The 19,691-nt window shown below is 47.2% G+C and overlaps 2 protein-coding genes across 2 annotated transcripts; one reads left to right on the top strand and one right to left on the bottom strand.

Annotated features, from left to right (window-relative positions):
- Positions 1-3,275: 3,275 nt before the first annotated feature.
- Positions 3,276-5,987, top strand: LOC100830802 (protein SHORT-ROOT 1). Its single transcript, XM_003562743.4, has one exon. The coding sequence runs from the start codon at positions 3,620-3,622 to the stop codon at positions 5,450-5,452; it is 1,833 nt and encodes a 610-aa protein (XP_003562791.1). The 5' UTR covers positions 3,276-3,619; the 3' UTR covers positions 5,453-5,987.
- Positions 5,988-14,875: 8,888 nt separating this feature from the next.
- Positions 14,876-18,853, bottom strand: LOC100830494 (arabinosyltransferase RRA2). The gene is made up of 2 exons (XM_003562742.4): positions 18,536-18,853; positions 14,876-16,247 (listed from the first exon to the last, which is right to left on the bottom strand). Exons 1-2 carry the CDS (start codon positions 18,719-18,721, stop codon positions 15,159-15,161), a joined length of 1,275 nt encoding a protein of 424 aa, XP_003562790.1. The 5' UTR covers positions 18,722-18,853; the 3' UTR covers positions 14,876-15,158.
- Positions 18,854-19,691: the final 838 nt, after the last annotated feature.

Here is a 19,691-nt window from a genome sequence, read left to right as displayed (position 1 = left end):
CTTTGTGTACGGACAACATGGCAAGTTCGAACCGTTTGCACAAGTAAGAAAATTTGTGCTTTTCACCTCACAACTCTCGCGCGTGCGCGTGTGTGTTACACTTCAAAACTAACAATTCTAGTTCTCAACTAAACCTTGATTAAATATGTACACCAAATAGTTTCAAATTGTGGGAGCTATATTGCCTCGATCCGTTATTTGAGAAAAAAAAAGGAAAAATGTCATTTCGAAGATGTTTCCACTTAAACGGCTTTAGATGATTGACATCTACATTGCCCGTGACATATCCATATCATGAGGAAAAGCTAAAAAAAACTACCCTCTTCCAAAAGATTTAAAATGTGCTGATCCTCTAGTTTAAAATTAAATATTTTTGAAAAATATGAAAAATGGAAAAAATAAATCTTAGCTTATATTTTCTCTGTTGCATACCGTGACGCGGGTAGTCCGCATCATGCTTTGAGGGGTTTCAGCATGCCCCCTTTTTGAATGCTCCTTGTATATATCTGTATTTTTTTCAAAAATGAAGATCATCCCCGAGCAATGTATCAATTGATGCATACAGTCATATGTTATTGAAAATTAGACAAAACCAGTCATCGAAGCCGAACAAAGACGACCTAAAAAGGAATAAAAAAACAAGGCCATATGCCTCGCGTCAGTGACTCCAATGAGTATCACTAACCCTCTGGTAAAAGACCCAAAAAAACACAACTCATAGACAAAAAGTTCAAGAAGGATCGCTGCACGGCACCAATGATACTGAGTCGAACCTTATTCTGGTTTTGTAAATCAAAATTTCGGGAAAAAGGAAAACAAGGAAGTGCCAAGTGCCCAAGTGGCTGGTTCAGTACTGATCCTCAGATGTTTCCCGACCATCAAAGACTCAAAGTTCTCCCCTTGGCACACCCCCATGAAGCTAATTAACCAACAGCATCATCATTGTGTGGTCTCCCTCTGTCCTCATACCTTGTCTTTCAAATCGTTCAACCAGCGTGCCCTGAAACTCACATGCACAGGGAGCAAAAACACAACTTCTCAGTCAGCAGTCAGAACTCCCCTTCACGCATTGACCTAACCCACCCCTGAATTTCCCGACCCCATCAGGCATCAGGCGCCATCATCAACTGCACAAACATATGATGTTAGGTAAAGAGATACACGGGGGAGCAGCACTAGCAACAACAACAGCTGCAGCTGCAGCAGGTGCAGCATGCATGCAGCTGTTTGGCAGCACATCGCAATCCTTTTAAGCCAGGCACCCAGGAGGAGCTATACTAGAGAGAGCCTCGCAAATTGTAAAAAAGCTTGGCCATCTGGCCGGCCGGCATCATATCGACCCGTCGTCCCACTACATGCAAAAAGCCCTTCTTTTTGGACAATTTGCGACGAAAGAAAAAATCCACAGGAATTGTCGTGTATCTAGGACCTTTCTCTAATGCCCAAAAGGGGATCTAAAACGATGTGTACAGATGCGGCAGGCCTCGATCGGCGACGGTGGGTGGTGGTGGTGGCGATGATGATGATGACGGCCACCGCACGCGCTCCAGCTTTTTTGTTGCTCTCTCCTTTTCTTTTCTCCCTCCGTTTTCTTTAGTTTTCTCTGCCGTGCTGCTTGCTCTGCTATAGCTTGCATGCATGGATGCTTTCTTTAGCCTTTCTCTCGTGCTGTCTGTGGAGCAGGTTGTGTGCTGATGATGAGGAGTACGTAGCGCAGAGGATGATATGTGCAGGGGGCCGGCCGAGAGTATAATTCCTTCACGTCCTGAAGGCAAAGGCATGCAAGGGAATATTTCTTTCCTCGCATCACCAGGGAGATCGATGCCTGCCTCTGCCTGCCAAAAACTCGTAGCGATTGCGCAGTCGAACGGTCATTTCAGACGTGCTCTGGTCTTTGCTGAATCCCAGGATTGGTGGCTACGTACAGTCATTTCCAAGGCATTTGGATTGGAACCCTTTTTTTTTTCCTTTTCAGAATTTAAGCTTCTACATTTGCATCGCATTTAGTCGTTACAAAAAATAAGCACCAGACACAGCGAGTCGTCCAAATTTTTTTTTTTATAAAAGGGGCGAGCTTATTGATCTCATAGTTAGCATGAAGACAAGATACATACAAGCAAAAGAGTTTGCTCACTCCCCACAAAAGAATAAGTTCGCTCATTCGGCATCCAGAACAAGGTTGAGAGAAGCCCAACGGCAAAAAATCCAACGACCGAAATCGGTTGAGCTGTAAGGAAGCGACCCTTACACGAGATAGGGTTTAAAGATGTTTCCTTCGTAAAGAAGAAGATGTTTTCCTGCTGTAGGATCTAGATCGGGCGGATGGATCAGCCCACCCTCTTTTCAACATGCGATATCTATCGCGCCAGGCACCTGCATCGACGTAGCCTTCCCATTCGATCGACTCCCTGCTCCATCTTCCATCGCCATGATCATGCATGGCCGCTTACCTGTATCCGGTGTCTCCCACACCGTTGGATCTGGTTATCCTCCAACGACCTACCAACTCCGATGTTGTCGCCACTCCAAGGCCGCCAACTTGCCCGCTATCTATGCTCACTAATCGTAATATGGTAGGTGTGATCGATACGAATTGTATCACACCTACGCCTACGCCTTGTGGAAACGCCTTAGGACCGCCGTCCCGCACACCACTGTAGGTCGGTCCGGAGGGTACAGAGAAACACCCTACAAGAACACTAACCTCGTAGGAGGTGGCGGCGATGATGAAAATCGTAGCCTAGATCGAGCACAAGAAGAGAATCACCATGTAGCGACAGTGAAAGAAGCAAGGGTCGAATGGGAAGAAGTACTTGGAGGAAAAAGAATTTCGATTGTCGGCAAATTGAGAAGACCGTCCGTAAGCAAACCCGAAGAAAGAGCCGAAGTAATTTCACATTGAACAGTTCAATTTTTTTGGAGAATAGTCAAAGTTGGTCACAACAGCAGCTATGCACACTTGATAGTGGACCACGCACCCTGAACCGATCGAGTCAAAGTTGGGTTTAAGCCTTTTGCATGCACATTGTCACAAAACGTGACGCCCTGACAGTGCGCGTTCAGGTTCGTTAACATGCAAAAGCCAACAAAAAGCAAGGTCGCCCGGCCGCAGTAACATCGAGACGGAGGAAAGCAAAGGCAAAAGGTGCCCACACGCACTGAACCACACCGGGCAGCTGCTCCCCGTTAGAGAAGAGAGACCGATTAATTAATTACCCCTGAATAATAACCACACCAATAAACGATCGAATGAAGGTCGAAGCATACTACCACACCTCATCGATCCGCCCAAAAGAAACGCTCCTATATCGATCTCGCCGCAGAAAAGGAGCAGTGGAGCTGCGGACGGAGAGGAGAAAAGAAGAAAGCAAACGAGCCTCCAGCTTTTCCCACTCAAAAGAATACATACACATCAGACCACATAGCCTAGCTACGTAGACCGATCAACTCACAGAAATTCGCAGAGGGGCATAGGCTGGACTCCTATAGCTCTAGCTCGCCCGCCTAGGCACGCGCGCGGGGGGTGTCGCCTCGCCCGCCATTAAAATCCCTTGGTTCCCGGTGGTGCAGTGCCGCTTAACCCTCATGTTGCCTCCGCCTCGCCGTAGCTGCTTACTACATGGATACGCTGTTTAGGTTGGTTAGCCTCCAAGCCACCACCGAGCAGCAGCAGCAGCAGCAGCAGCAGTCGGCGTCGTACAACTCCAGGAGCACCACCTCGAGCGGCTCTCGGTCGTCCTCGCACCACACCACCGCCTCCTACAGCTACTACAACAGCGGCTCCGGCTCCGGCGGGCAGCCGCAGCAGCAGTACTACTATAGCCAGCCGCAGCAGTCGTACTACCTGGAGCCGTACCACGAAGAATGCGGCGGCGGCAACGCCCACCAGGATCATCATCAACATCATCAGCAACACCAGCACCAGCAGCAGCAGCTCTACATGGATGAGGACTTCTCGTCGTCGTCTTCCTCGAGACACTTTGGGGGCCACCATGGTTCCCACGGGGGGCAGCAGCAGCAGCCGTCGTCCACGCCCCCGCTGTCCACGACGTCTTCCACGGCCGCCGGGCACGCGCTGTTCGAGCCAGCCGAGCTCTCGTTCCCGCCGGACCTCAACCTCGACTTCTCGTCCCCGGCTTCGTCCTCCGGAGGGGGCATCGCGGCGGCGTCCGCTTCGTCTCCGGCGGTTATTGGTGGCGCAGGAGGCGGGCGGTGGGCGAGCCAGCTGCTGATGGAGTGCGCGCGGGCCGTGGCGTCCCGGGACAGCACGCGCGTGCAGCAGCTCATGTGGATGCTCAACGAGCTGGCGTCGCCGTACGGGGACGTGGAGCAGAAGCTGGCCTCCTACTTCCTGCAGGCGCTCTTCGCCCGGCTCACGGCGTCCGGGCCGCGCACGCTGCGGACGCTGGCCGCGGCAACGGACCGGAACACCTCCTTCGACTCCACCCGCCGCGTCGCGCTCAAGTTCCAGGAGCTCAGCCCGTGGTCCTCCTTCGGCCACGTGGCCGCCAACGGGGCCATCCTCGAGTCCTTCCTCGAGGCCGCCGCCGCGGCGCCATCGTCGGAGCCACAGCGGTTCCACATCCTCGACCTCAGCAACACCTTCTGCACGCAGTGGCCGACGCTCCTCGAGGCGCTCGCCACACGCTCCCCCGACGACACGCCGCACCTCTCCATCACCACCGTCCACGTGTCCTCCTCCTCCGCCGCGTCGTCCCCCGCCGTGCAGCGCGTGATGCGGGAGATCGGCCAGCGGATGGAGAAGTTCGCCCGCCTCATGGGCGTCCCCTTCCGCTTCCGCGCCGTGCACCACTCGGGCGACCTGGCCGAGCTCGACCTCGACGCGCTCGACGTCCGCGAGGGCGGCGCCACGACCGGCATCGCCGTCAACTGCGTCAACTCGCTCCGCGGCGTCGGCGCACGCCGGCGCGGCGAGTTCGCGGCGCTGCTCCGCCGCCTCGGCCCCCGGGTCGTCACCGTGGTCGAGGAAGAAGCCGACTTCGTGGCCGACTCCGATCATCACAGGTCTGCTGACCAAGACGCGGAGACAGATCAGGCGGCGTTCCTGAAGGTGTTCGGCGAAGGGCTGCGCTTCTTCTCGGCCTACATGGACTCGCTGGAGGAGAGCTTCCCCAAGACGAGCAACGAGAGGCTGGCGCTGGAGAGGGGCGCCGGGCGCGCCATTGTCGACCTGGTCTCGTGCCCGGCGTCCGAGTCCATGGAGCGGCGGGAGACGGCCGCGGCATGGGCGCGGCGGCTGCGGTGCGCCGGGTTCTCGCCCGTGGCGTTCAGCGATGACGTCGCGGACGACGTGCGCTCGCTCCTGCGCCGGTACCGGGAGGGATGGTCGATGCGGGACGCCGGCGCGGAGGATTCGGCGGCGGCCGGGGCCGGCGTGTTCCTGCAGTGGAAGGAGCAGCCTCTCGTGTGGGCGAGCGCCTGGAGGCCATGATCGATCCATCCAATTGCCAACGACTGATCGATCGCCAATGCAACTACATGCAAACATTCAAATGCATTGGGTCGTATCATCGGCATGGGTAGCTCTCGTGTGTCCCCAACTCACACGTAGGGTTTTGAAACAGCGTAGGAAGGAATTGAAGGAAGGAAAGACATTGATGGCTCACGTACGTACGTACGTACTCTGGAGGTTGATCGAGCTAGGAGGAAGAAGAAGGTGATGATCATAGCTTAATTTTAGTTTTTTTTAAATTAGACTTGCATCGATTTTTAATCATCGGTAACTCGCCACAAGTTCTTGGCACTGTCGATGATCTTGATTTGCTTCCTTAATTTCTTTAGCCCTTTGGTTTGTGGCTTAACAACTTTTCTTCACCTTAATTTACGTGCATGGTTCTGTCAGATGGCCGGCCGGCATTTCCTAGCTAGCTTAGCTACTCCTACTTGCATCGATCGATGCTTTGCTTGTTCCTTGTCTTGTTGAGATGTCACTTCTTTCCTTCTTGATGGGAAGGTTATGACCGGCACTTGCACAGCCTGCTACTTTTAGCTATCAAACATGAATCGCTAAAGCTTTCTAGACCACCATACGTTGTTGCTCTTCCAGTCCTTTTTTTAACACATTTTTTTTTTAGATAATGGAAGAAGATCTTCCCCGCCATATATACGTGGCATATACTACACTTTATTTCTGTTTACCTATGGTTTGTCATTGCATCTCCCATTTTCAATCTGCAACGTGCATGCCAGAAAATTATATTAGACCTATTCAATACAGTACGGTTTGGTCAGGAAATGCCACCTGATCCACAATAGCATGATTAGGTCGATGTTCGATAAGAGGATCTTCTAGAGATCTATGGTTGATACTAAATGATACGAGTAGCACTATATATAAATTATTCCAGTTAGAGCCAAATACCGCCATCCGGGCAAGTTCTCTGCGGCACATCCCTTGACTTATATTTTTGGGGCAACGAAACAGGTTATAATTTGAGGTTGAGAGTGACAAATGGCCCTAGACATGTTGGTTTGTTGGCAGATCAACAGTCGAAGGGACCATTTTCTTCTTCTATAGAACATAACATCTGGCCAAATGATTTACAGAACACATCAGATATAATAATTTTGTGTACGTCCTTATCCTTGGTCCAAGAAGCCGGATACAAAATTGTTGTGTCTTATGCAAGCCAAGACCTTTTGACAACTTTTGGAAAGAACTGCCGGCCTAGCTCGTGTTGACAGGTTAGTTTCTCTTCTCAACACTGAATCTGTTAAACAACTCATGCTTGATGCTACGTAGAAGACGAAAGAACCGAGAGTTGTTACCAGTTTGCAATTAACGTACGTAGTGGGGAGTGACAAAACCAACAATTAATTATCAAAGAGGGAGAGAAGAACTGAAGAAGCATGAGGAATGTCGATCTCAGAGGGATTAGGTGACGTGGTGACGTCATTAGCGCTCAGAGCCGTTTCCAGACAAGTCATCCTCTCTTGTTGCACAGGAACGACAAAAGAACAAACCGATCCATTTGTCACGTCGTTCCAATCTTTGACGTCGTACGTACACATCTCCCCGCCGGTTACGTAGTCTGTGTTAATTTAATTTTAACTTCCTTATCGTTTTAGTTAACCAGAACCGAACAGAAATGCGTATATATAGAAGTCCGTGTCACCAATCCGTTGGCGAGATTTCACGTGCGTTGTGCTTGCACACGTACAGACGCCCTCTAGATCGTTTTACGGTGCTTTCACGGTACATAGGAGGCGGATATGGGTGTATATGCTTTGCCGACCTAGAGCTAGATACGGACGGATGGATCGCAAATTCGTTCGTAACGTACGCTAAAAAAAGGACACTACCCCAGTTGCGTTCGAGGAATGGAAAGGTGATGGGAGGATTGATCGACACAATTTAAACGCCGGATCGACGAGGCGCGCACGGCCGGGCGAAGCGAATCTGCGAGCGGGCGCTGGTGGAATCTAACAAAAGAAGGTGGCTTTGGACTGGCTCTGGCTCTGGCTCTGAGCCGGCCGGCCGGCCAGTGGACGAACGAACGTACGTACGTACATGCGCGGCGGGGGGCCCGCGCGATCTTTACCTTTCGCCCTTTTCTCCCGGGGAATTATTGTTACAGCGACCCGACCCACTCACTCGATCACTCGCGCGCTACTTACCTAGCCCATCTCCCCGCCCCTGCCCATGATCTGCAATGTCGCTGTCCACTGCCACACCCACCCCACCACTCCCAACCCCAATATATATACGCCAGAGTTAATTAACTGATCGAGTTGCGGATTTTGTGATCAGTATTTAATTAACTGATCAAATTACATCTACCTGACTATTAAAAAGTTTGGCGTAGTGGAGCATGCTTGCATATATACTGCCAGATTGACGCATGAGAAAGTTTCTGCGTTTTCTTGGATCGATGTGGGTCAAATATAATGGGTCATAAGATCGATGAGCCAATTTTCAATCAAATTCTGACCAGATCATGATGATGAGGCGGTCCCTTATGCAGCCTTTTTAATAGTCAGGCATGGAAAAGCTTTTGGTTCGATCTATCCAAGAAGAAAAATACGGAACGGTACGTTCTTTTACGTACCGTCAGTGGAAATTTGGTTTCATCAAGTTTTGCATAAGGTAGATGTTGAAGTCTCAATAATTTTGCCTATAATTAGTGTGTTATACACATTGAGTTTCGATCCATGCACCCACCAATTCATTTGAAATTGCCGAGTCTTGAATTTCAACACACCCTTTTGTAGCTATGTTCTTTTAAGAGATGAGACACGGCGAAAGTGAAAGAGGTCCGCAATACTAATTCTGATTAATAGTGTGTGTTTTCTGTATAGAATCAAGCCTAAACTATGCTTTCACAGCCTACTATTAATTGTTGAATAATGGTGAGTCGTCGTACAGGTTTTGCACTAGCTATAGTTTAATTGCAATCCAGGCCTCTCGTAAGCATATATATACACGCCAAGCTACTTCAATAAAAGTACAGGAATCTTGAAAGGAATTGAAGCACCGATTTGGGACCAAGGTACTGTTATGTAGATACTGAAGATGACTACCCTTCATATGATGTCCACATCAGTTGGGATCGGATAACTCCATGTCCAAGCATCCCAGTTGATGTGCCTATTTTCAGCTCAAGTGTGCCGGCCCTCCCCTCTCCTCTACGACAATTGATCTGAGAGCATGACTCTCCACCACATGGAAAATTGGACATGGGCATGCATGGCTGATGGTTGATGTTTCTACAAAAGAGTTCATGAGCAAAAGCTCACATGCATGCTTGAAGGAGTAGTTCGACGGCTCGGCTACACATGCTAATTAGGTGCAGTTTCCCCAAAATAAACAAGCTGTCTGTAATATCCCCACTAGCAGTAGCTACTCGTATCACGCAGGAGGAGAGCTCTCTAGCTTAGTAGTAGCTCGTTAGAGTTAAAAGTCTAGGTGGACTAGGGAGAGGCAATTAGCCGCGCAAGCTAAAGGATGTGTTGGGGCAAAAGGGGAGAGACGAACAAATAGTGGGAGCTCCTTTTTAGGGGCCGGGTGGGGGCGAAGGTGTGGGCATGGAGAGACACGGGCCCTCTTTTTCTGCCTCCAGCGAGCACTTTGCACAGGCCTTCTTTTAGGGCATGGGTTTAATCGTACTAGTTCAAGCAGTTTCTCCTTCCATGCATGTGCAGTCGCATGTGTGACTGATATATACTCACATCTACTACTGATGTACAGACACACGCACGATTATTCTTCTGTAATTACAGTTCTACATTCTTACACATATTCCAGAGTACGTTATACATATTAACGACTTAGATTTGGAGGCAGCGTTGGAAGACAGCAATCATTGTCAGCCGGATCAGTTAGCTATACATATTCCAGAGTACGTTATATATGGTGCTTGGGCTGAGAGCGTTCCCTCGTCAGCTTCATTCTGGCCATGCGGCCATGCATGTATGGGCACGCAATATAGTACTACTTGTCACTATAATCAGATCACATGGGGGGTTCAGAACTTCAGATAGTGGAGAAGCATGCATTTCGTTTGTTGTATGATACGATTGCACCCACGCGGAAACGACTGCTTTAGCTCGATGAACGAAGCTGGCAGGCAGGGCTTGTGTTTAAGAAAGCAAGCTTTCTTTGCGCCCTCGGTGGTGGTCACGCATTGCCCATGGCCTTCAAAAGCTGAGTGTGCGTGGTGCTTGCATGCATGCATATGCGAGGCCTTTTTACTAACTCAGATCGATCTCGGAAAGACCGGCAACCATCCCGGCACGAAAATCCATGCAATCCGCAACACTGCCAGGCGCAGCCGCTTGTCGCTGTCCGGCGCTGAGCATTTTGAAACGCCCCTCCTGGCATTTAACAAGAGATTTCCACGTCAAATTGGATGGCATGCATTAACCGGCATATTACATCAGCAGAAATGTGACATTTCCTTCCCGGCCCACAAATCCGAAAACCAGAAGGGAGAAGATGCCGTATCGGTTATCACGAAAGTCGAAACCTGATCAACTGAAAAACAATCAAACTAAGATTTAGCAAATCCATCAATAATTCACTAGTAGTGTGTATATACATATGTGTGTTCTCATATACGTACGTGCAAATAATTGGCGCTTCATTCGTTCATTTCATGGGCACTGTTCAATCTATCGTGCCATATGTGGAAAGGATATTGAGAGCTTGTCAGACATGCATCCACATATCCCCAAAGGAGAATGGGAAACAGTCCTTGTGAATTGTGATCGACCGAATCATGCACGCATGGAGGAAGGGCACTCGTGCAAAAGCAGAACGATTCCATGCATGCATGCAAAGAAAAGAGAGCAGCTAGCTAAACCACTTGCGCCATTGACATGTCCTTCTTCGCATGCATGCAATGTCCTTTCCTTTTCAAACTCCAATTGAGAATTTCGACTGTTAAGTACACCGATCGATCGAGCTAGGACGTCGCGTCACGAAGTCGACGGCTCCATCAGGACTACAGGCCGGCATATATCTCGATCATACTCCTATATATACTGTGCTCGTAGTTGTGGCGTGCCCCCGGCCGTGTGCCGAGCACGTGGACCGTTTTCGGCCGTTTGATGTCGATGGGATGGAAAGATATAGCACTGTAGCATGGAAACGGAGGGTTACATGTTTATTTGTTGGGAACATGATGACGCTGCGAGACAGTTTGTCCATCCGTGTACGGCTGCACGCAGCGGCGAATGGTCAGCAAACATGTCCAACAAGGTAGACGCTGACTCTTGCTCGATCGCGGTGCACGTGCCATGCCAGTGCTCGCCATGCAAACTGGAGTAAGACCGACACTCGACACTATTCTTTTTTTTCACCAGTGTATATAATGACTCGGACCTGCTACGACCGGCCGGGGTTGTTTGCATCGAGCTACTCCCACTTACAGTAGTACCAACGAGATCTAGGGAGAGCTGGTCGTTCTCGTTGGGCGAAGGCAGGAGGCCGGCCGGGGCGCGCGTGCATGGTCGTTGTCAGCCACGGCGGACAGGATCGGTGGCATGTGCCGCGCAGGAAGCCCGTAATGATGCGCGGGGAGACCTCAAGGGGGGGTGGTCTCGTACGTACGTCGTTGGTTAAAGCCGGCAAGGAAGCGAGCACAGGGAAAAGCGAGCCGTCGCTGCGCCCCCCTGGCCCGGCCACACGCTGGCGCCGCGGCAGCCACTCGATACATCTCGACCGACCCGGCAGGCCGCCGATCACGGGAAGCTCCATCCATCGGCCCGGAAGATATCTAACTGCCTGCTGTCCCTGTTCTTCGCGTACGTAGTACCCACTAGACAAGTAGGCAGTACTGATACTACACAGTCCGGTGATTTTGATTCGAGCCGTTGGCGTGGGCGCGCGCGCGGAAACACCCGCGGCGCAATCAGGCCATCGCCGCTAATACGATGAAGAGCATGGACGTCATGTACGCATCCTAACATGTACTCTACTGTACCGGTGGTTGCTCCTTTAATTAGCTTCTAGATAAGCAATGCAGCAAGCTGTGGTTTAACTAAAAAAATTGAAAAGATTGTAACTAGGACAAATGCATAAAGAAAATTTTCAAAAATTAAAAAAAAGCATATTTAGAAGTTTCACATGATTCTTAAAAAAAGACGTACACATACATATGAATGTGCAATATCTACCTGCAAATTTTCGTTGAGAATATTTTCAGTTGTGGGATACATAGAAAGACAAATATGTTGCTCTACAATAGATGCACTGTTCATCCATTGCTGGTGCCAATTAATATATATTTCTATTTTTTAGCTCACTTTCTAATATGATTTTACACTTATTTAGTACACATATGTGCCAACATATATTTTGAAATTTTGAAATATTTAAATACTATTTTAGAAATCTCAGGTTCCCGAGCTCTAGAAGTACGCTCTTATGTAAATAGGCCCAAGATATACTTGTACGTTTTTTCTGTTGAGTAGTCGTCTATTCTTTTAGTTACAGATCAATCGGCGTGTTTGTCCTTCTGATCATAATCCAACATAGCACGTGGAAGTGGAAAGAGTGAATATGACCCTTAGATCTTCAACGGCTTTGTTACGTCGACTGAGATTTAATGCCGTTTGCTTAAAAATCAGACGACTGGAAAATAACCACATCCGTATTTGTATTCCTTTCCGTCTATGTTTAAAAAATAAATCCGGCTTTGAATTATGTCGCATTGAACCGGCCGGTGAGTATGGTGCTTTGGGCTATATATGGCCAGAAACATGTTTTTCCTAGAAGACTATATTTTCATCTCTCATCTGTCAGAAAGTATAGCTTTGGTCTTTTGACTATAGTTTAGAGAAACTTAGTTTCCCAGCTGTCAATAAAGTATACTTTTCGTCCTCAACCAACTTAAACGGTTTCAATAAAAAAACTTGCTACTCAGGCAAAATGTCGACCGTTGATTGACGACATCTAATCTGTATAGACAGACTAGAACTTAAAAAAACACTCTCCGTGACTTGTTTGTGCTCTGCAGCGGTCAACTTTTTGAAGGAAAGCAGTGGTTTTTTTTTTCTTTGTTGAAGGGCAAGGAAAGCAGTAGTTCAATTTTTTTTTGCAAGACCGACAAAATGGCAAGCACTGTCGCACGCTGGATCCGCAGCGTAGGTTCGTACGTTCCAACCTGCAGGCTTCCAGCACACGTACGTGCCCGAGATGCGCGGCTAGCTACACACCCGGCGATCCGTTCCTGCCGTGTGCTTGCTCCAGAGAAGAGGTGGCACGACACGAGATGGATCGACCGTCCGGGAATGTTTGCGCAGCCGTGTCGTCGAGCGCCGTCGCTGGCCGTGCACCTGCGGCAGAACACGATCCAATCGTACGTACTGTCGGCGGCAGACGAGAGACGAATCGGGTGTTTCGCTTGACCGTTTGTCTCCCTCGTCCGTTCTGCACTTCTGCTCTGGACTTTCTCCTGCAGTTTTTTCTTTCTTTTTTTGTCTCGAGAGAATTTCCTCTTTGACGGCGTTCCGCCTTTTTTTTTTTATACCCCCCAGCCAGCCTCTCGTGGACAAGCCCGCCAGGCGTGCCCACCTGAAAGGCTTAGTCCACCTCAGAGTCTCAGACGCATAACCCACGAGTCACGACGGGACCTAACTTGGTCTCGGCCCAGTCTGCTACTATTACCTTTAGATCTTCCGTAGCCCGGACATGAAGGCCACAAGCCCAGAACCCACGGACAGTACAAACGCGTCCCCTGCCAGTCTCAGCCCAGGGCGTACCAGCACATGCCAATTTCGCTAAAAGAAAAAGAAAAAAAAGCACATGCCAATTGCAACTTTCAATCTTTGTTGTTGTTTTCGTTTTTTCGATTAGTTGTACTACGATTGTTGAATAAATATAGCCAGATCATTCTCATCAAGTAAAAAAGAAAAGAAAAACAGCACTGTATCAAGTTATCAATTACTCTGAGTTTTTTTTTTCCTTTTTTACTTTGGAAGTACAAAAAATTTCTTTAGTGCTTCATAAACTTCAATATACTAGTATACTACTAATACTAGTAAAATACCCGTGCCTTGCAACGGGCCACCACACTCTCTCCTTCAAATGTACAGTGACGAACTATGTAGAAATCGACATGAATGCTTAAAATCAATACAATTTGTGTCACTACGGAGAATATATCCCACACAAACAAGATAATCTTGTTATTATGCACATGATGTCTCTTTCATTTTGACTACATCTGCTCACAAAAACTTGATCATCAATAAAAAACATAGAAGACGTTGCGCTACCCATAGGTGGCCATTTGATCGGGCCAAAAAGCCCGTGAGCTTGCGGGGCCAAAAATCACGGAACTAAACGGGTTGTGTTGGCCCGCAAGCCTGGATCTTAAGCCTACATGCTAGTGCGGTGCGGCATGGCCCATTTAACCTTTTCTAATCTGTTACACAGGCAACCCATGTCATTCTCGATCTGGCAGCCCACTCTGCCACTTTCCTCATTCGTTGCGTGCCTGCCCCCTCCCCAACTACTCCTGATCTGGCGGCCCAGTGCCTGTTCTTCCCTTCTCCCTATCTACATCCAGGACCACAAGTAGGCAGGAGCTAGATCTCCCCAATTCCACAATCCCATCGATCTGGACGACGAAGCCCCATCCTCGTCCCTGATCTGGTAGTGGTGCATTGCACGATCGATCTTGTGGTGGCACAACACGCCTGGTGGCGAAGCACGTGTACGCGGCACACGGTGGGTGGGGGGGGGGGCACGGATCGGAACTTCTGGCAGGGAGAGGATGGATGGATGGATCGTATCAGGAATGCTCACCGCTGGCCGCCTGGAGATGCCATCATGACGTGGCCGTCTGGAGGATTCCCTCGCAAGTCGCAACGGGGATGGATCCCAACCTGTTTCGTGGCCGCGCGGGAAATGAGCTAGGGCACGGTGGCCTCGGGCACGGAGGAGGGAAAGCGAATCAGGGCGGGACGGGCGCACACGATGTTGACGTACGACCAGCGAGACAAGGCAGACGTTCTGTTTTCTTTTTCTTGTTAGGGTGCGTGCGACGTCCGGAAAACGATTTTTTCCGGTGGCATATGGAGTGTAATTTCGATGAAGTAACGTACTGCCGTGACCGTACCCTCGCCACCAACTCCAATTTAATATATTGGTATAGATACACACATGCGAGATTACAGGAACCTCCTTCATTTTGAAGACTAGCAACTTCCACAGCAGCCATTAAAAACAGGAAAATCATTATATTGTGGTGACCATTGTGGATGCCTTCAGCTAAAAAAGGTGCCAGTGCAGATTAATCCAGAGATTACACTGAATAACCAATATGAACACATTTTCATTTCTTGTAACTATATCTACATTAGTTGTTAGAGTTGCATAGCAAATATGACCATAAATCTACACGCACAATTGTTCAGGCAATACTGCTAGTTGTTTACTAGCTAGAGTCTTCAAAATGTTCAAGTCCAATAAAATACAGAAGGTATGACGAACCGCATTTAGTTTTAAGTTAATAACTACAGAACTACTTGGGGTTAGATACTCAGTGAAAGAAGGACATTTGAAGCACAATGGATTCAAAATGATGATGTATACTTTATAGTAGTTACTAAATTTGTGCCTCCATTCAGAGTTTCAAGAGCAACAGTCAACAAGAATGGCCATTTGCTGTTCCTGATAAGCTTTCGGTTCATCATTCTGATCCATCAGGGAAATGATCAAGTGCATTTTGTTTTCCATTAACATAAAATTCAATCACTGCTTTCATCCGCTCCTCCTTGTCAGGATGGTAGTTCAGATGCACAATTACTGGCTTCAAATTCCGTAGATAAGCATCTTTCCTGACAGTCTTGAAGAGAACTTTGCTGTTCATAAAGAGGTATATATCCATGGTTCTTTTCGATGCATGAAGACCTTCATAACCAGGATGAGAGGGGAAAAATAGTTCCTCATTGAAAACTGCCTGGTCCCACGATTTGGGTTCACGAGAAAGCCGACCAGCTACCCTATCCAAAAGCTCAATTGAAGGAATTGTTGGCCTTATGAAGAAAAATCCAGAATTATAAACCCATATGCGCATCGTGTGTGCATATCTGGCCCAGCCCATTGAAGGCTCATCAAACACATCATTGAAACCATAAGCTGTCATATTGTTGTGGCCATCACTCATGGACTCTATGTCAGAGTCTCTGTGAAGATGATCAAAGGGATTTTGGAAGAACATAATATCAATATCAGAGAGGAGAACACTGTACCCAAGCTGCAAGAACTCCCTCAATATCTGGAACTTCAGAGCTGAAACAGCATGGTTACCACCTGTCTTCCCTATGCTGTCAATACCTTCATCAGGATCTCGCCTGTAAACTGGAACATCTTTGGACTTGCAGAAGCTCTCTACACTGTCATCTAATGCGACAACTAAGTAATTTGAAATTCCAACTCGTTTGATATTAGTAAACCACATCTCAAGTGTCTGTTTCACATTAGAGTTTGCCACTGCAACGATGAGTTCCTTTTTCACAGCAACCTGTTGCAGTATCTTGGCCAATCTGGGGTTGATGGTTTCATCAGGCATAACTGTTGGGTTTGTTCTGAACGCCTTCACTGTACCAAAAGGACCAGCCCTATACAAAGCCTTGGTCTTTCCATGTTCAGCCATTTGAAGCTTCATTGAGAGCTCATTGATCTGCTTCCTGAATTCAGCATTTTTTCTCTCCAATGATGCCAACTGTGACTTTAAGTAATCAACTTTCTCAGATGTCTCACAAGCAACTGAGTCAGCCTAACGAATAAAGATAGAAAATTATTTCTAAACCAAATATGTGACTGCAAAGAACATATTCAGAAAAATGTCCATAAAGTTCTAATCAAATTAATAAACAATCAACAACAGATATGTACATGTATAAACCATTAAGAAAATTTATGAACGTCTGATTCTGAACATAAATGTGCAGGATACTCAAGAAAACAAATGTACGTGTATGCATATCAAGAGCAGACAAACAAATAACTGCACCTTAGAGGCCTATTGCGGTGATATATGACTATTTCAAGGCAAAAGATTAGGATGCAAACACATAACTTCACGGCATTCACTTCCAGTGACTTCCCAAATACTTGCATATCAAGAGCAGACAAACAAATAACTGCACCTTAGAGGCCTATTGCGGTGATATATGACTATTTCAAGGCAAAAGATTAGGATGCAAACACATAACTTCATGGCATTCACTTCCAGTGACTTCCCAAATACGAAGTTTCAACAGCATGAAGAAAAGTTATGAACACCTGATTTTCTACATAAATGTGCAGGATACTAAAGAAATGACTATCTTATCGAGTACTCCCTCCATCCCATATTAAGTGACTCAAATTTGCCCAAACATGGATGTATCTATGCCAAAAAAGCGTCTAGATACATGTAATAGAAAGTCACTTAATATGGGACGGAGGGAGTACTAGTTATGCAAACAGAGACCATACAAACAAACTTCACCTTACAGGCCAATGGCAGTGATATATGAATATCTCAGTGCAAAAAGATCAAGGACTGCTTGTTTTTTCCTTTCACGGCATTCGCCTCAAGTCACTTCCCTATTGCTAAAGTTGTGCTCGTAACTAAATTGCTTGTATTCCACAAACATTTCAGATTTATCGTAATATGTACTATGATAAATGAAATTATTGGTTGCATAGTTGACGTGACACAGAAACAACGTACGAAAAATTGTAGTAAAAGAGAGTGTGGGCTGCAGAAATCCTAAATGCCATCAAGCAGTAAAGCAAGCCTGCCAGAATTAGCATTTTTACGCCTTGAGGTTGAGGAACAAAGCGCATGAGCACCACCATTCTGGCGCTCAACAACGAGAAAATATATTTTCGATCAAATTAATATCAAGACTGACATAGGGATGCTTTATTTCTTTTACACCCTTGATGAAAATAAATAAAATAACCATTAAGATCCACAGTATTTTAGAATGCTGTAAGCGCAAAAGAACATGAAAAATGATCTCAAGTCAAAAACTGAGACTACAGGGTGAACAATACAGAGTAGTGTGTAAACAATTAGGTGAGAACCTTCAGAGGACCCAGAAGCCGAAGGTCATGGTTTTGATCTCTATCATCTCAGCATGTCTAACAAGTTGTGGGCTGGTTTTCTGTTTCGGTCAAATTCATTTTCATATATTATTTTATTCAGCTCACTGTTACTCTGTTAGTAACTTGTATATCTTGACTGCAAGCCACGGCTATAGGCACAACAGATTGAAAACAAGTGCTCTAAGCCTCTAAACAACATCTGTTCAAAAAAGAAGGAAAAGAGTATATGTGTTTCTACAAGAAACACTTGAACAATCTACTGGCTGCCAAACAGCTTAGTGATTGGGCAAAGGTCCATGTGCATCGCTCATTTGCTGGAAGCCTGGGAAACAATCTAGCAGCATGGTTGACAAGGATTCAGGGGTTCAATCATTCCATTCCATCGACTACTTTACCAGATGTGATAATCTGTTTAACGACATACTTGAGTAATCGCCAAGCATACAGAAACCTGAGAAACAGAGCAAAATGCAAAATCTTGTCTACTTCCACTATAATAACCATCTGTTTGGATGCACTGCAGCTAAATCACTAGCAATCTTGGAGCATCCCCTTATCAATTTTGAGGTGATGACAATGTTTAACTTTTACGCTTATCTCTAGGCAATTACCTTCATTTCACTGACTCGTTTTAAGCGTTATTCTCAGTTTACTTTAGTTGGTCCAAGAGGAAATTGCACGCCATTCCAATTTTCAGTTCTCACGCATACCTGGTTGACTTGGATTCTAAGATTCATCCATGGTCGGTACATTGTTGCATTCGTCAAACATGAATCGTACTCCGTATATTGTATCAGTCCGATTATGTGGATTAACATGGGGAAACTTTTTAACCAAGCAATGTTACAAAACCAACTTAGTTCTTCCCCCCTGCTCTCCCTCTTAACGAAATGAACAGGCAAGGAAGAAGAGGGGCCTCCCTCCTTTTCGGGAAAAAAAAAGGAAGAAGAGGGAGGAATAGGTTACCCGACGAGGCCAGTGGAGGGCGGAGTCGGAGGAGCGGGAGATGAGGCCGTCGGGGTAGAGGAACGCGCAGACGCAGCCGAGAGTAACGCCGACGGCTACCGCCGCCGCGATGCGGGACCCGCGCGACAGCGGCTGCCCACTTCCACTGCCGCTGCGCATCAGGGGGGCCTCTCGCCGGCCGGCCATCTGCCTCGGCGATGCCGTCGCCACCAAGATCGTGCGAGCACTATGGGAAACGGGGGCTTATTCGGTGGATTCCTTTCTCGTCTTCTTCCTGGGACGCGGAGTAGTTTAGACCCCGAGAGCCCCAGACGTCACGCTCGGTTTTGTGCTTTTTTAAAGGGGAAGAAGTTTCTCCGACGAACTGTACTGCTGGCAAATTGGACAAATTCTGTAATTTGGAAATGGACCTGGCGTTATTTGGAGTGGAATATGCATTTGGTTTTATAAATTTCTATTTCCAATTACAAAGACGAGGCACAACGACATTTCACACGCACAATTTTCACGGCCATATAGTATGGCTATTTCTGAGTAGCCTACGTTTCAGAGCCGTTAGATTAAGATTTGAGAATCATCCTACTTTCTCATCTCCCACCTGCTATCGTTGGATTAAAAATCCGATAACATGTTGACTGATCTCTAACCTAAAAACAAGCGACATCTCAATAGCAAAAATGTTATAAAAAAAACTCGGAGACCGAAAACGCTTTTACTTAGGCTTTTATTTAGGTCGAGGAGAGGCTCGAAGGATGGCTTCACCCACTGTGGTGACTGGTGACACAATTGGTGATCTAACACGCGCAGAAAACAAACTCAAGCTCAGTAAGGGGCCATTACTTAACAAAAATGACATTTTAATGTTTCTTAAATAGATTTAGTAGCCTCTTGCAGCACAACTTACTCCTATGTCCGGAAGATCGACGAGTGTCGTATTCGGTATGTTGCTTGGGCCATCGGTGACTTCTTGAGTCAACCTCAAAACTACATCGACGCCTCCTTGATTCGGTCTGTGAACGACATCTCGGACTCGACGCTAAGACCTATCAAGGTTCTCCTTGGTCCCTCCTTGACTCTTCCCCGGAGGTATTATTTTATCAGGGCACATGGATGTCCTTTCGTGTGAAGATAGAAGTGGAATATTTCTTAAATTACA

This window comes from Brachypodium distachyon, chromosome 1 (assembly GCF_000005505.3).
Source record: "Brachypodium distachyon strain Bd21 chromosome 1, Brachypodium_distachyon_v3.0, whole genome shotgun sequence".
Taxonomy (NCBI): Eukaryota; Viridiplantae; Streptophyta; class Magnoliopsida; order Poales; family Poaceae; genus Brachypodium; species Brachypodium distachyon.
The sequence above is the reverse complement of the archived record's forward strand: the minus strand, read 5'-3'. Positions and strand labels throughout refer to the sequence as shown.

Coding starts and splice junctions, on each gene's coding strand:
- LOC100830802 (XM_003562743.4), top strand. CDS start 3,620: ATGGATACGCTGTTTAGGTTGGTTAGCCTCCAAGCCACCACCGAGCAG.
- LOC100830494 (XM_003562742.4), bottom strand. CDS start 18,721: ATGGCCGGCCGGCGAGAGGCCCCCCTGATGCGCAGCGGCAGTGGAAGT. Junction 16,248..18,535: donor CCCTCCACTGGCCTCGTCGG/GTAACCTATTCC, acceptor TTTATTCGTTAG/GCTGACTCAGTTGCTTGTGA.